This window comes from Podarcis muralis, chromosome 9, assembly GCF_964188315.1.
Source record: "Podarcis muralis chromosome 9, rPodMur119.hap1.1, whole genome shotgun sequence".
NCBI classification, from domain to species: domain Eukaryota; kingdom Metazoa; phylum Chordata; class Lepidosauria; order Squamata; family Lacertidae; genus Podarcis; species Podarcis muralis.
The window spans coordinates 79,822,283-79,835,648 of record NC_135663.1 but is presented as its reverse complement, the minus strand read 5'-3'; the positions used below and the strand labels follow the sequence as shown (position 1 = coordinate 79,835,648).

The window sequence follows — 13,366 nt, the reverse complement described above, 5'->3', positions numbered from 1 at the left end:
CTTATCTGATAGGGATGACAATGTGTATCTGATGCACAGGACCGGCCCAAGACATTTTGGCGCCTGAGACAAACCACAAAAGCAGTCCCCCACCAGGAAAGAAGTGCTGAGCGAAGATCTATATCAGGAACGGAGGGCGGGGGAATAAAATCAACCTTTATGTGATGGTTGAAGTGGGAATCAGGAGACCCAGGAGGTCAGCCCCCAACATTTCCTCCCTAGGGGTGGAAAGAGACCAGTAGCACCTCCTATTTCCCGACAGACAACTGTAGAGACGGCATTGGGAAGGAGGCTGATCCAGCCTCCTGTGCCGTTGATGCATTCTTTGGAAGCCAGATCAGCTGCCCCCATGGATCCTGCCACCTGAGGCAGTCGTCTCCCCTTGCCCTGTTTAGGGAAGCTTTTAATGTTTAATAGACTATTGTATTTTAATATTCTGTTGGAAGCTGCCCAGAGTGGCTGGGGAAACACAGCCAGATGGGCGGGGTATAAATCATAAATTGTTGTTGTTGTTGTTGGCCCTACTTATCTGATGCTGACATGCGTTCCTTCTGTGGGGTGATCACAATCCACCTTCCTCCATCCCAAGAAGCAGCCATGCATGGAGCTGTGGAGCTCAAGGAGCTGATTTGAAGTATATTAAACACTATTGTCCAACAGTAGAACAGATATGAAGTAATCCATAAGACGTCCTTAAGGACATTAACTCAATGAATTAATTGTACTTTTCCCCCACTGAAATCAGCGGGTCTTATATTTTGTCTAATTTGCCTTATTGATTTCAATTAAACCTAAGTTTGGATCCAGTCCTTTGTCACACACATCCAAGTATTCTGTGCAGCCATAAGGATTAGACACTTTAAAAACAGTACTAATAGTTGAACCCCCTTCATGGATCACTGCCTTGCCGTGGCGAAGGGGCTTGAATAACTCAGAGAAGCTATGAGCTATGCCGTGCAGGGCCACCCAAGACGGACAGGTCATAGCCAAGATTTTAGACTAAATGTGATCCACCTGGAGGAGGAACTGGCAAACCACTCCAGTATCCCTGCCAAGAAAACTCAGTGGACAAAGACAACTTGCCAACAAAGGTCCGTATAGTTAAAGCCATGGTCTTTCCAGTAGTGATGTATGGAAGTGAGAGCTGGACCATAAAGAAGGCTGATTGCCGAAGAATTGATGCTTTTGAATTCTGGTGCTGGAGGAGACTCTTGAGAGTCCCATGGACTGCAAAAAGATCAAACGTATCCATTCTGAAGGCAATCAGCCCTGAGTGCTCACTGGAAGGACAGATCCTGAAGCTGAGGCTCCAATACTTTGGCCACCTCATGAGAAGAGAAGACTCCCTGGAAAAGACCCTGATGTTGGGAAAGATTGAGGGCACAAGGAGAAGGGGACGACAGAGGATGAGATGGTTGGACGGTGTTCTCGAAGCTACAAACATGAGTCTGACCAAACCGCGGGAGGCAGTGGAAGACAGGAGTGCCTGGCGTGCTCTGGTTCATGGGGTCACGAAGAGTCGGACACAACTAAACGACTAAACAACAACAAATAGTTGAACAACAGTGTCCAGTATTTGGGAGAGGAATGAAAAAGGCTGGCCACCTCCTTTACTCTACTTGGCAACATACAGAAACTACAAATGAGGTAAATTTAAATCATCCTCCCTTGTGGAGGCTGAGCTGAATCAGCGGTGAATCTGAGTAGCCATTCTGTTAAGGGCATCTTCGCTTTCCTTGAGACTTTTTAGACCTGCTGCCTTTAAAAGCTGCAGGGCTGGGGCTACAAACAACCGGACAAAAGAAGGCCAGTGCTACCTTGTATGGGTTTGGATTTGGTTTCATTCACTATCCAAAAGTCTTTGGGTTTACAGTGAGAATTAAGGCACTTTCCATTTCTGGCAACAGTCCAAACAGCTAAGTTAATGTTAAGACTGCTCATACCTGAATGTAAGGGAAAAGCAGTCCAACGGCAAAGTTACAGAGCCAGTTTGTTATCCCAGCAATCATGAATGCAGCGGGCCTTTGAGACTGAGCGAAGAACTCTCCCGTAAGGACAAATGGGATCCCACCTGCAACAAAAAAGACAAGGGTAAGATGAACGGTAAACATGTCTCTAATCTGTAAAAAACCCCACAAGTGTTCATGTTTCAGCTCACCATCTCTGACTTCTTTTCACTAAAATACATTAGTAATAGGCTTGGCGTTGGTGCAGAAACAGTATCATTTATATCCCACATGTGTGGTCTGAACAAAGGGCCATCAGAATGGCTAACAAAACACCTTAAATCATATTAAGACTGTTGCATGGGGGCTAAAAATACTAGCTAAAAATCTAAAGCAGTAGTGTAGTTTTAAAATGACATGACATGTAAGGAAAACTGAGATCCTTCCCATATTAGGCTCCTCTAGCCCTGCTAAGGCCCTGCTCTTCTAGAACCAGCTGAGAACATTAAAACTTTGATTCCACAGTACGTAATGTAAATTTGGGGGAAATACGTTTAGGATTGCAGCATTCAGTCAACAAAGCTTCCCCTTTATGTTGCAATATCACACATCAACTGTCAAAATAGGGTAAAATTTGCAAAACAATGTGTGGCTGAGCACGATGAAAGTGCCTTCTGAATGGGCTAACTGCATTAGGGCTGAGGTCTTGTCTTCCCTGAATTTGCCACCTCATTTGTCCATTTTTTGGAGGATAGCAGGGAAAGTCTTGGAGCCCTTTCACTGCCTTCACAGGCTAGAGCAGCAGTGGTTCCATCTCTCATTCTCTCCCCACCCCCTTAACAATTTGTTGCTGCTGTTTGCAGCAGCTGCTTGTCAGGGGGTCATTCGGAGGAGGCTTTTACAGGGAAAATGGAGACTGCAATGGGGGGGGGGCTCCTCCCCCTGAATGCTTCACAGAACGATGCTATTTCATGATGCAGTTCTCTGATTTCAGGAGCATTCAGCTGGCCATTGAGTGGGGCAAAGAGATCTGTTGCCCCTACAACCAGGAGCTTAAGTAAGTTTAAAAAGAGGAACTATTGCTGCTGTCAGGTGCAAAAGTAAGGAATCGTAAGGAATGCAATGAAATATTTCAACCCCAAATTCAAAGTACCCTCTTTTTCCTCCCCTCTCCCCACTTCAAATTTTGAGCTGAAAGTTCTGCTTGGAGAGCTTTCGGTTCAGCTTCACTTAGTGCCATTTTGCCAAGGTAAATGGAGAATCTTACTATACATCATATACAGGAATATGCCAAAATGCCTTTTCCCCTATCTAACCAAAGGCTGAGCTTCCTTTTTTTAAAAAAATATATTTTTTATTAATTTTCCAACACATAATAAAGACAATACAATACACAGTACACAAACAAACAAACACATAAACACGTATAATTTCAAAACCTTCTTTTCATAAATCTTACTTCTCCGACTTCCCCATACCTCCCCTTTCTGCATCCCTATTTCAAACTTTCTTCAGCAAGTCCTCACTTAGTTTAACCAATTACTCAATTTTTCCTTCCTTCTCTCTTACATAGTCATTTACAGCTGTAATCCTCATTTTCCTGTACCCTTGACATTTTAGCACTCATTAATTTTACAACAGTTCTTAAGATACACTTTAAAATTCTTCCAATCATTCTCCACCGTCTCTTTTCCCTGGTCGCGGATTCTGCCTGTCATCTCGGCCAGTCCCATGTAGTCAATCACCTTCGTCTGCCATTCTTCCAACGTGGGTAGTTCTTGTGTCTTCCAATACTTTGCTATAAGAACCCTTGCTGCTGTAGTAGCATACATAAAAAACGTCCTATCTCTTTTTGACACCAATTGGCCGACCATGCCCAGGAGAAAGGCCTCTGGTTTCTTGTGAAAGGTACATTTAAGTACCTTCTTTATTTCATTATAAATCATTTCCCAGAAGGCCTTAATCTTCGGGCACGTCCACCAAAGGTGATAGAAAGTACCTTCAGTTTCATTACATTTCCAGCATTTATTATTGGGCAAATGATAAATTTTTGCAAGCTTGACTGGGGTCATGTACCACCTGTAAATCATTTTCATAATATTCTCTCTTAAGGCATTACATGCCGTGAACTTTATACCGGTGGTCCATAACTGTTCCCAGTCAGCAAACATAATGTTGTGACCAATGTCTTGTGCCCACTTAATCATAGCTGATTTAACTGTTTCATCTTGTGTATTCCATTCCAGCAACAAGTTGTACATTCTTGACAAATTCTTAGTATTGGGTTCTAACAGTTCTGTTTCTAATTTTGATCTCTCCACCTGGAAGCCAATTTTCCTGTCTTGTTTATAAACCTCCATTATTTGAAAATAATGGAGCCAATCTCGTACTTTAGACTTCAATTTCTCATAGCTCTGGCTTCTCCTCAGATCGTATAAATCTTTCACCTTTTACAAAGGCTGAGCTTCCTTCTCACATGTGTATCAGTGACCTTCATTAGGTTTTCTCTTCCTTTGTTTCATTCCTACCACCTACTAGCTTGAAATATGGACGCACACACACACACACACACACACACACTTTTCAATGATTACATAAGGATTACATATTATAAGTTCCAATTGCAATAACTGCAGTCTCCACAGTGTCGATTATTAGGGTGGGTGATACTGATTCACCATTCTTCTAAATTATGCAGTCTCCCACTCAAAATGAGCCACATATGATCATTAGATCAAGAGGTTTGTGCAGACACATTTTTAAAAGCTAAAACACTTCTTTCTTTCTTTAATTTTGTTCCAATCATTGGAAAGTACAGCGGAAAGCTCTCTTGTAGGAGTCTTATAGCAAGATGGCTTCAAGATGAGTTCACAAAGTTAATGCAGCAAACATAATTATCAGAGTGATTCACTTCAATCACATTGTCTTTTTCAGTATAAAGTTGAGCACAATGGAAAGAGGAACACAAACCGAGGCTTCAAGGAAAGACAATCACGTCAATTAGACTGCAGCTGTCATAAAAATATCTGATTTTAACTTTAAGCCTAAAATTCAAAGCATTAAAAAGACAAATGCACACAGAAGATAAAATGTGCACCATTTCATTTGCTGTTAGCTGCTGGGTTAATTTATTTTAAGATAACATGAAGTTGTATATTTAGTCACTGCGCTGGTTTGCACAACACACTGTGGCTCGTGGTTAGAGAGGAGACAGCTTCACTGCGAGCCTCAGTTTGGATTTCACACTATGAGTAAAACACCAGGAAGCAGCAAAACAGCTACAAGTTCCTTTTTGGGAGCTCCCGGGTTCATGTGGTCTTGCTAAGCCAAAGTTTGGTTAGCATGTCATGCAAACCACGTCACTGCAACAGATTTATAAATATCAATATCTGAAATCTGCACATTCATATAGTCAAAGATTGGTTCATACATCATCTGAGGCCCTACTTTCTGTGCCTCCTCCATGAGAGGCAACACGAGAACCTGCCTTTTCTGTGGTGGCTCCCTGTTTGTGGGATGCTCTCCCCAGGGAGGCTTGCCTGGTGCCTCCATTACCGTATTTTTCGCTCTATTGGACGCACCGGACCACAGGACGCACCTAGTTTTTAGAGGGGGAAATCAAGGAAAAAAATATTATCCCCCCCCCAGCCCCAAAGAGCAACGGACAGGCTGCACGCAGCCTGTCCACTTCTCCCAGAGCTCCTCGGGGCTGCGGGGGAAGCCCGGGTCCCCCCCCCCAGCCCCAAAGAGCAAAGAAGCCAAGACAGCGCGCGGGATCCATAGCCGCGCAACTTCTCCAGCCAGGAGCTAAACCTCTCCAGTGCAGCTAAAGAAGAAGACAAGGCAGCAAGCGCGATCCATCCCTGCCTTGGCTTCTTCTTTAGCCTTGCGCAGCATCTTTAGTCTTGCGCAATGGGATGGATTGCGCCCGCTGTCCACCGGGGCTGGACTAGATGACTCCTGGGGTTCCCTTCCAACCCTGCAATGACCTCGGAAGGTGTTTGGGGTCTCCACCACTGGAGGCTTTTAAGCAGCGGTTGGGGGACCATCTGCCTGGTGTTCTTTAGCTGTGATTCCTACATTGTGAGGGGGCTGGGCTAGATGACCCTTGGGTGGCCCTCCCAACTCTATACAGTCCTACAGTTCTGCGGCAGGAGATCCACAGCCACTTCACACAATGCTCACTCCCAATTTTCATCTAAGAGACATGTGGCTTCAGTGTCTAGGTAGGTACCCCCCTACCTGCCACACTTCCCCCACCCCACTTAAGCTGAGGGAATTCCTGCCCAGAGAAGCTCCCAGCAATCACGGAGGAGGAATCCGCTGCAGCCGTGAGCAGCGGAGGATCCATGGTCCCCTTCCTTCTCTCCTCCGTAGTTGCTTTGAAGCAGGAAAGTGGGAGAGGAGCTGCTTACACGAGTGTAAACTGCCCCCCTCCCGCTTTCCTGCTTCAAAGCAATTACGGAGGAGGAATCCACTGCAGCCTCAAGCAGCGGAGGATCCATGGTCCTCTTCCTTCCCTCCTCCATAGTTGATTTGAAGGAGGAAAGTGGGAGAGGAGCTGCTTACACGAGTGTAAGCTGCTCCCCTCCCACTTTCCTGCTTCAAAGGGAGCCCGGGACGAGGGAATCTGCTGCAGCCTCGAGCAGCGAAGAGGATCCATGGGTCCCCTCCTTCCCTCCTCCGTGGTTGCTTTGAAGCAGGAAAGTGGGAGAGGAGCTGCTTACACGAGTGTAAACTGCCCCCCTCCCGCTTTCCTGCTTCAAAGCAATTACGGAGGAGGAATCCACTGCAGCCTGGAGCAGCGGAGGATCCATGGTCCTCTTCCTTCCCTCCTCCATAGTTGCTTTGAAGGAGGAAAGTGGGAGAGGAGCTGCTTACACGAGTGTAAGCTGCTTCCCTCCCACATTGCCGCTTCAAAGGGAGCCCGGGAGGTGGGAATCTGCTGCAGCTTCCCCCACCTCCCGCAGAAGCCGAACGCTCTTTAAAGGGGCTGTGCGGCTTCTCCTGGCTTTTCTGGGAGGTGGGGGGATTCCCCCACCTCGTAGAAAAGCCCGCAGGAGCCGCGCAGCCTTTAAAAAGGGTGCCGCTCTTGGGGGCTTTTCCCCCAGGAGGGAGAAGGGACTGCTACAGCCAGTCAGTCCCTTCTCCCTCCTGGAGAAAAGCCCGCAAGAGCGCACGAAGCTTGTGTGCGGCTCTTGAGGGCTTTTCCCGCCTGCCTCCCCCCTGCATTCGCTCCATAGGACGCACACACATTTTCCCTTGCTTTTTAGGAGGGAAAAAGTGCGTCCTATGGTGCGAAAAATACGGTACATCTCTTTAGGCACCCAGTGAAAACATTCCTCTTCAACCAGGCCTGTCGCTGATTAACATTCTATGTCCTTTCAAATGTGTTTGTGGGAGGGGGGAATTACGGGTTTGCTTTTTGTTCTTGTTTTTATTATGCATTTTGTGTTTTTTTTTTGTATTTTTATGCTGTGAACTGCCCTGAGATCTTCAGATGAAGGAGGTTATACAAAATAATAATAATTATAATAATTATTAAATGATAATAATAGATGATGATAATAATATATAATAATAATTCCTTTGGGGTGGATTTTTAAAACTCATAAGTTCTTTATTGATCTGCATAATACTCAGCTCACAGGTGACAGTGAAAACAACCACCATTATTGATGTATCAAAAAAGAAAAGAGCAGCTTGTCCCATATATCATAGATGTTGCTATGAATTGCTTCCTAATCACTGCATAAGACCCCTGCCAGGTAAAGGGACCCCTGACCATTAGGTCCAGTTGTGGCCGACTCTGGGGTTGCGGCGCTCATCTCGCTTTATTGGCCGAGGGAGCCGGCGTACAGCATGACTGAGCTGCTTCTGGCGAACCAGAGCAGCGCATGGAAACACTGTTTACCTTCCCGCCGGAGAGGTTCCTATTTAACTACTTGCACTTTGATGTGCTTTTGAACTGCCAGGTTGGCAGGAGCAGGGACTGAGCAACGGGAGCTCACCCCATCACGGGGATTTGAACCGCCGACCTTCTGATTGGCAAGCCCAAGGCTCTGTGGTTTAACCCACAGCGCCACCTGCGTCCCGGCCCCACGTATAGGTAAAGGGACCCCTGACCATTAGGTCCAGTCGTAGACGACTCTGGGGTTGTGGCACTCATGTTGCTTTATTGGCTGAGGGAGCCGGTGTACAGCTTCCGGGTCATGTGGCCAGCAGGACTAAGCCGCTTCTGGCGAACCAGAGCAGCGCACGGAAACGCCGTTTACCTTCCCGCCGGAGCGGTACCTATTTATCTACTTGCACTTTGAGGTGCTTTCGAACTGCTAGGTTGGCAGGAGCAGGGACCGAGCCACGGGAGCTCACCCTGTATCAGGGATTCAAACCGCGACCTTCTGATCGGCAAGTCCTAGGCTCTGTGGTTTAACCCACAGCGCCACCCGCGTCAGGCCAAAAGCCCATGTTCTCCATATTCTTGTTCCCAGATTGGCCAACCAGATGCCCCTACAGCAGTCATGTCCAAAGTCCATTTCGGGGGCCTAATCCAGCCCGCTGGTCGATTTAATCTGGTGGGAGTATATGTCCTGGGGCAAAATCCTAAACAACTTTGGGGTAAAATTGTAAAAAAAACAACTTGGGTCAGCCCTCAAGCATGTTCACTTCATCAAATCTGGCCCTCTTTGAAAAAGGTTTGGGCACCCCTGCCCTACAGGAAGCAAGACCTGAGTGCAACAGCACTCTCCCCATTTATAATTTCCAGTAATTAAGTGGCATATAAGTAAGTAAGTAAGTAAGTAAGTAAGTAAGTAAGTAAGTAAGTAAATAAATAAATATTGTCTTTAACTGTAGAAGTAGAACATTGCCACCATGATTATCAGTGCTTGATAGCCTTATCGCTGTCTAAATCACTTTTAAAGCTATATAACTATGTATTTTCCTTAGCGATAGCTAGTCGAGCAAGAAAAATAGCAAAGTTTTCACTCTGATATATCTCTGCTCAGATTGCTTCAATGTGAGTGCAAAACACATTAGGAAGTTATGACTGACAGAGTCGTAATGGGAGAAAAGCTGTGCACCAAAATAGACTACCATTTGGAACAAAAGAGAGAAAATGGTGTATTTGCTTTTAAAAACTATGAAAGTTCTAAACTGTAGCCGGCATTAAATGATAAAATAACTTTCAGTAAGGGATTGAACTGCACTGTCAAATGTATTTCTGCAGGTTCTATTAGAAAAGTGTAAGCTAACATTAACATGCATACTTTTGCCCCTCAGGCCTAAGGTTGTTAACGGTCCAGTTCCTAACCATATAAGCTTCAACTACCTAAATGCATAAGAACATACAGTGGTGCCTCGAAAGACGAAAATAATCCGTTCCGCGAGTCTCTTTGTCTAGCGGTTTTTTCGTCTTGCGAAGCAACCCTATTAGCGGCTTAGCGGATTAGCGCTATTAGCGGTTTAGCGGCTTAGCGGCTAAAAGGCTATTAGCGGCTTAGCGGCTTAGAAAAAAGGGGGGGAGGGAAAAAAATCGCAAGACTTGCAAGACGTTTTCGTCTTGCGAAGCAAGCTCATAGGGAAATTCGTCTTGCGAAGCAACTCAAAAACGGAAAACCCTTTCGTCTAACGGGTTTTTTTGTCTTGCGAGGCATTCGTCTTGCGGGGCACCACTGTAACTTCCTCAAGGGACCATTTTACACCAAGCCCAGGCAGACTCCAGGCATTGCTTCTTTTACCAGAACTACAACCAGAGCTAGGTGCAAAATAATCACTTGGAAGATACGAAGCTGTCTTATAGCAATACAATAATACAATAATATTTATTACGGCCATAGGCCCATACAAGTAAAAACAACACATAAATAACAGCTTGTGTACGTGGGAAGAAAAAAAAAAAAAAAAAACAGCCGCTAAAACACCACAATAACACTAAAATACTATAAAATAGAATGGCATACTACGCCTTAGTTAGCTTGTAGTGCTCCTTGGTGTCGCTTTTGGGTAAGGACAGCGACCAGGAACCTTGCCACTTTCAGGGTCGTATGAGTATCCTTATCCTGCAAGATTTGGGCAAGGTGGAATTTTGGTGGGGTACCCTCTAGTTTCTGTATGATTGATCCCAACAAATTTGCCCGTGGCACATTGAACAGGGGGCAAGTGAACATGATGTGCTGGAGCGACTCCGGCGTCTCCTTATCGCATTCGCACGTGGCGGGAGCTTGGCCCTTTGAGAATCTATGTCTCAGGACGTTGGAGGGAAAAACGTTGAACCTCGCTTTGGTGAAGGCCAGTCTATGGGCAACAGTCGAAAGGGAGGAGAGGTCTTATAGCAAGTCAGATCATTAGCTCATCAGGCTTGGTAATCTCAACAATGACTGGCAGTGGTTCCCCAGAGTTTCAGCCAGGGGGTATTTGGGGGTAAAGCTAGATGCAAATTGGTGGTTTGGGGGGGGGGCAGAGCCATACTGCTCTCCATGAGGAACTTGTAGATACATATCTACACCTGAGGTCAAAGACTCTCTAACATCCTAATTTAGAAGTTATATATAGCCATTTAGTTGCTTTTAACATGTGTTAAGCTTCCCTAAAGCATTGCGCTTATGCTGAAATGGAGGAGTATGAATCCTCCTAAACAAGCATGTTGTTGATTGCTAAATGAAATTTCCGTTGCTAAACTGAGAGCCCAAAACCTTTGTCAATCTGGGGCAAATCATCTAGAGATCATCTAGAGATCCACCAGTAGATCTACCCTCTTTCTTCTTCCTCTCCTCTCCCCTCCTGTACCCAAAATCTCAAAATTATCCTGTCCCCAAAATCTCAAAATTATCCTGTCCCCAAAATCTCAAAATTATCCAACAACACACCATACTTCATATTGACATTATAAACATTGAATTCGCGTCTGTTTCACCACTCCCACCCTGATGGACATTCACAGGCTACAACAGGAAATATACAGCCCCTAATACACAGACTTCAGCATGAGTGGATGATAGTTCACTTAAATGCATTTGAAAAACAATCGTTACCTGGTCCAATACAAAATGATGCAATTATTGCAAGAATGCAGACTATACTGAGGTATCGAAGCCAGACTGCTTGATCCTGAAAAAATACATTGGAGTGGTATTATTAATGTGCAAAGTACTGGTTATAGTAAGTGCAAACAATCAGACAGGCTTTCTGTAGTCATGCACACAAAAATGAAAGATCTATAGAAAAAGATTACTAAACATATAGTAATAATATACTGGTATGTTTTAAACAGATTTTATATATGTGTCTTGTGTTCATTTGTATTTTTATTATCGATTTCTCTATGTTTTTAGCGGTTCCTGTTTTTATTTGAGTCCTGTTCAGGGGGAAAGATGGGGTATAAATATATAATATTTATAATATATAATAATAAAAACGATGAACTCCTTGGTTTGCAAAGTAACACAGACCCTAAAGTGTGGCGATAGGAGGTTTATTGTTCTGTGCCAGCGAATAACTACTCAAAACGGCATTCACAAACTAATACGTTCCTATCATGTCAGAAAGGCATGCACTGCTACAGATAAACCCAGTATATATCATTGGGTTTAAGAACTCTTTCCACTTGACCGCTTACTTCAGTAACAAAAAGCAGAAAAAATGGAAAGACTGCATGGATCGTTCTAAGTCTCAAAGTAGAGATTCTGGCATCTCAAGTGGTGGGAATGAGTCCCCCAATCTCTGCTATGCTGCAGCACCACCCATACAGTGGCCAAAGCTGGAAGTATGGCTCTTCAGTCCAGCCATGACCTGAGGAACCAAGAGCAGTCTGCTTGGGTCTAACTCCAGGTTGGGTTCTTCAGCAACTCAATGGACTGAGAACCATATGGATGACCTTGCCTCGCCTCCCTCCCCAATCTAGTGCTGATCGCCAGCCTGTCTTTGACTATAGTTTTTGCCTGTAAAGGTAAAGGGACCCCTGACCATTAGGTCCAGTTGTGGCCAATTCTGGGGTTGTGGCGCTCATCTTGCTTTATTGGACAAGGGGGCTGGTGTTTGTCCGCAGACAGCTTCCGGGTCATGTGGCCAGCATGACTAAGCCGCTTCTGGCAAACCAGAGCAGCACACGGAAACGCCGTTTACCTTCCCGCCGGAGTGGTACCTAGTTCTTTACTTGCACTTTAATATCCTTTCGAACTGCTAGGTTGGCAGGAGCAGGGAGCGAGCAACGGGAGCTCACCCCGTCATGGGGATTTGAACCGCCAACCTTCTGATCTGCAAGTCCTAGGCTCTGTGGTTTAACCCACAGCGCCACCCGAGTTTTTGCCTGTGGCACCTGCCTAATTTGATACATGACCCCATGTCTGCCATTCACCCTGTCTTCTGCCTCTGACCCCCTTAATCTTCTTCTGTCTGTGCTGAAATCCAACCCTGTCCAAGAAAGACATTTCAGCTTGGCCTATCTGCTTCTATTTTTAATATATCTGTATCTAAATGAAACAGAATGGCAATTGATCTGTACTGAATAGTGAGTCTGATGACGAAGGTGTTAAGCCACATGTGGGGAAGAGCTGTAACTCAGTCATAAAGCACATAATGTGCATTTACAAGATCCCATCTTCAACCCTCAGCATCTCTGCCTCAAAAGGGTGGCCTGAAAGTGCCTCTGGGAGGCTTATCTGGGTGGACTCAGTATAAGGCAACTTACTACATCCAAGCTCTGGCTGAAAATGTAGATATGTTCATGTTTGCTCACTACTTGAAGCAACTCTTTCCTGGGAAATATGTGTTAACCTTTGTGTGAGGAATGGAGATCATGACTTTGCCTGGAGAAATACAATGTACTGAAAGTTCACCCAAAGCCTGCTGTTTTAACCTGTCAGAATTATAGCTTTCATCAGTTTGAGAGATGCCCTCTGGAGCAAAAGAAGCTGTACAATAATCAATGAAACAGGAGAGAAACAAATCAGGGATTAAAATGACTTCTACTTAGTTCTGTGACCTCCTTTAAAACCTTTTGACCATTTAAAAAATAGCCACTTGGAAAGTAAACGTTAATAATGTCAGGCTCCTGACATTTAGAGTAAATAACACATCTTCACATTTTTGAATCAAAATATTTAAAACAAAATTGCCAAAAAGCAACAGGATATCTAGGAGTGATATAATGTTTCAGATACACATATTTAAAACACAGAATTAGGGCTGCTGAAGAATGAATGCTGAACCATGGTTTAGGGACCACGGTTGTGTTGGGAATCATGCATTACCAACATCAACCTCACAATTCAAAGTGAATTGGAGTTCTGCGATCTCTTCAATCAGGGTTAGCAGCAATGCTCACACACAATGGAAGCCAGAATAAAGGAGGATATAGAGGATACATTTGATCTCAGATAGTTTTTACTAATCCTAGTTCAAACAAACCAGAGTTTGGAGAA

General features: G+C 44.7%; 1 protein-coding gene across 3 annotated transcripts in view; it reads right to left on the bottom strand.

Annotated features, from left to right (window-relative positions):
- The window catches only part of SLC2A9 (solute carrier family 2 member 9), a 57,440-nt gene that overhangs the window by 6,982 nt on the left and 37,092 nt on the right, over window positions 1-13,366 (bottom strand). For all 3 annotated transcript variants that reach the window (XR_013394293.1, XM_077934532.1, XM_028743628.2), the window contains exons 10-11: window positions 10,979-11,054; window positions 1,944-2,071 (exon numbers count right to left, since the gene is read on the bottom strand). Coding sequence is in view for 2 of the 3 variants with exons in the window: in XM_077934532.1 (XP_077790658.1) it covers window positions 1,944-2,071; window positions 10,979-11,054 (204 nt within the window). In the remaining variant the exon portion in view is untranslated. The remainder of the gene's footprint in view (window positions 1-1,943; window positions 2,072-10,978; window positions 11,055-13,366) is intronic.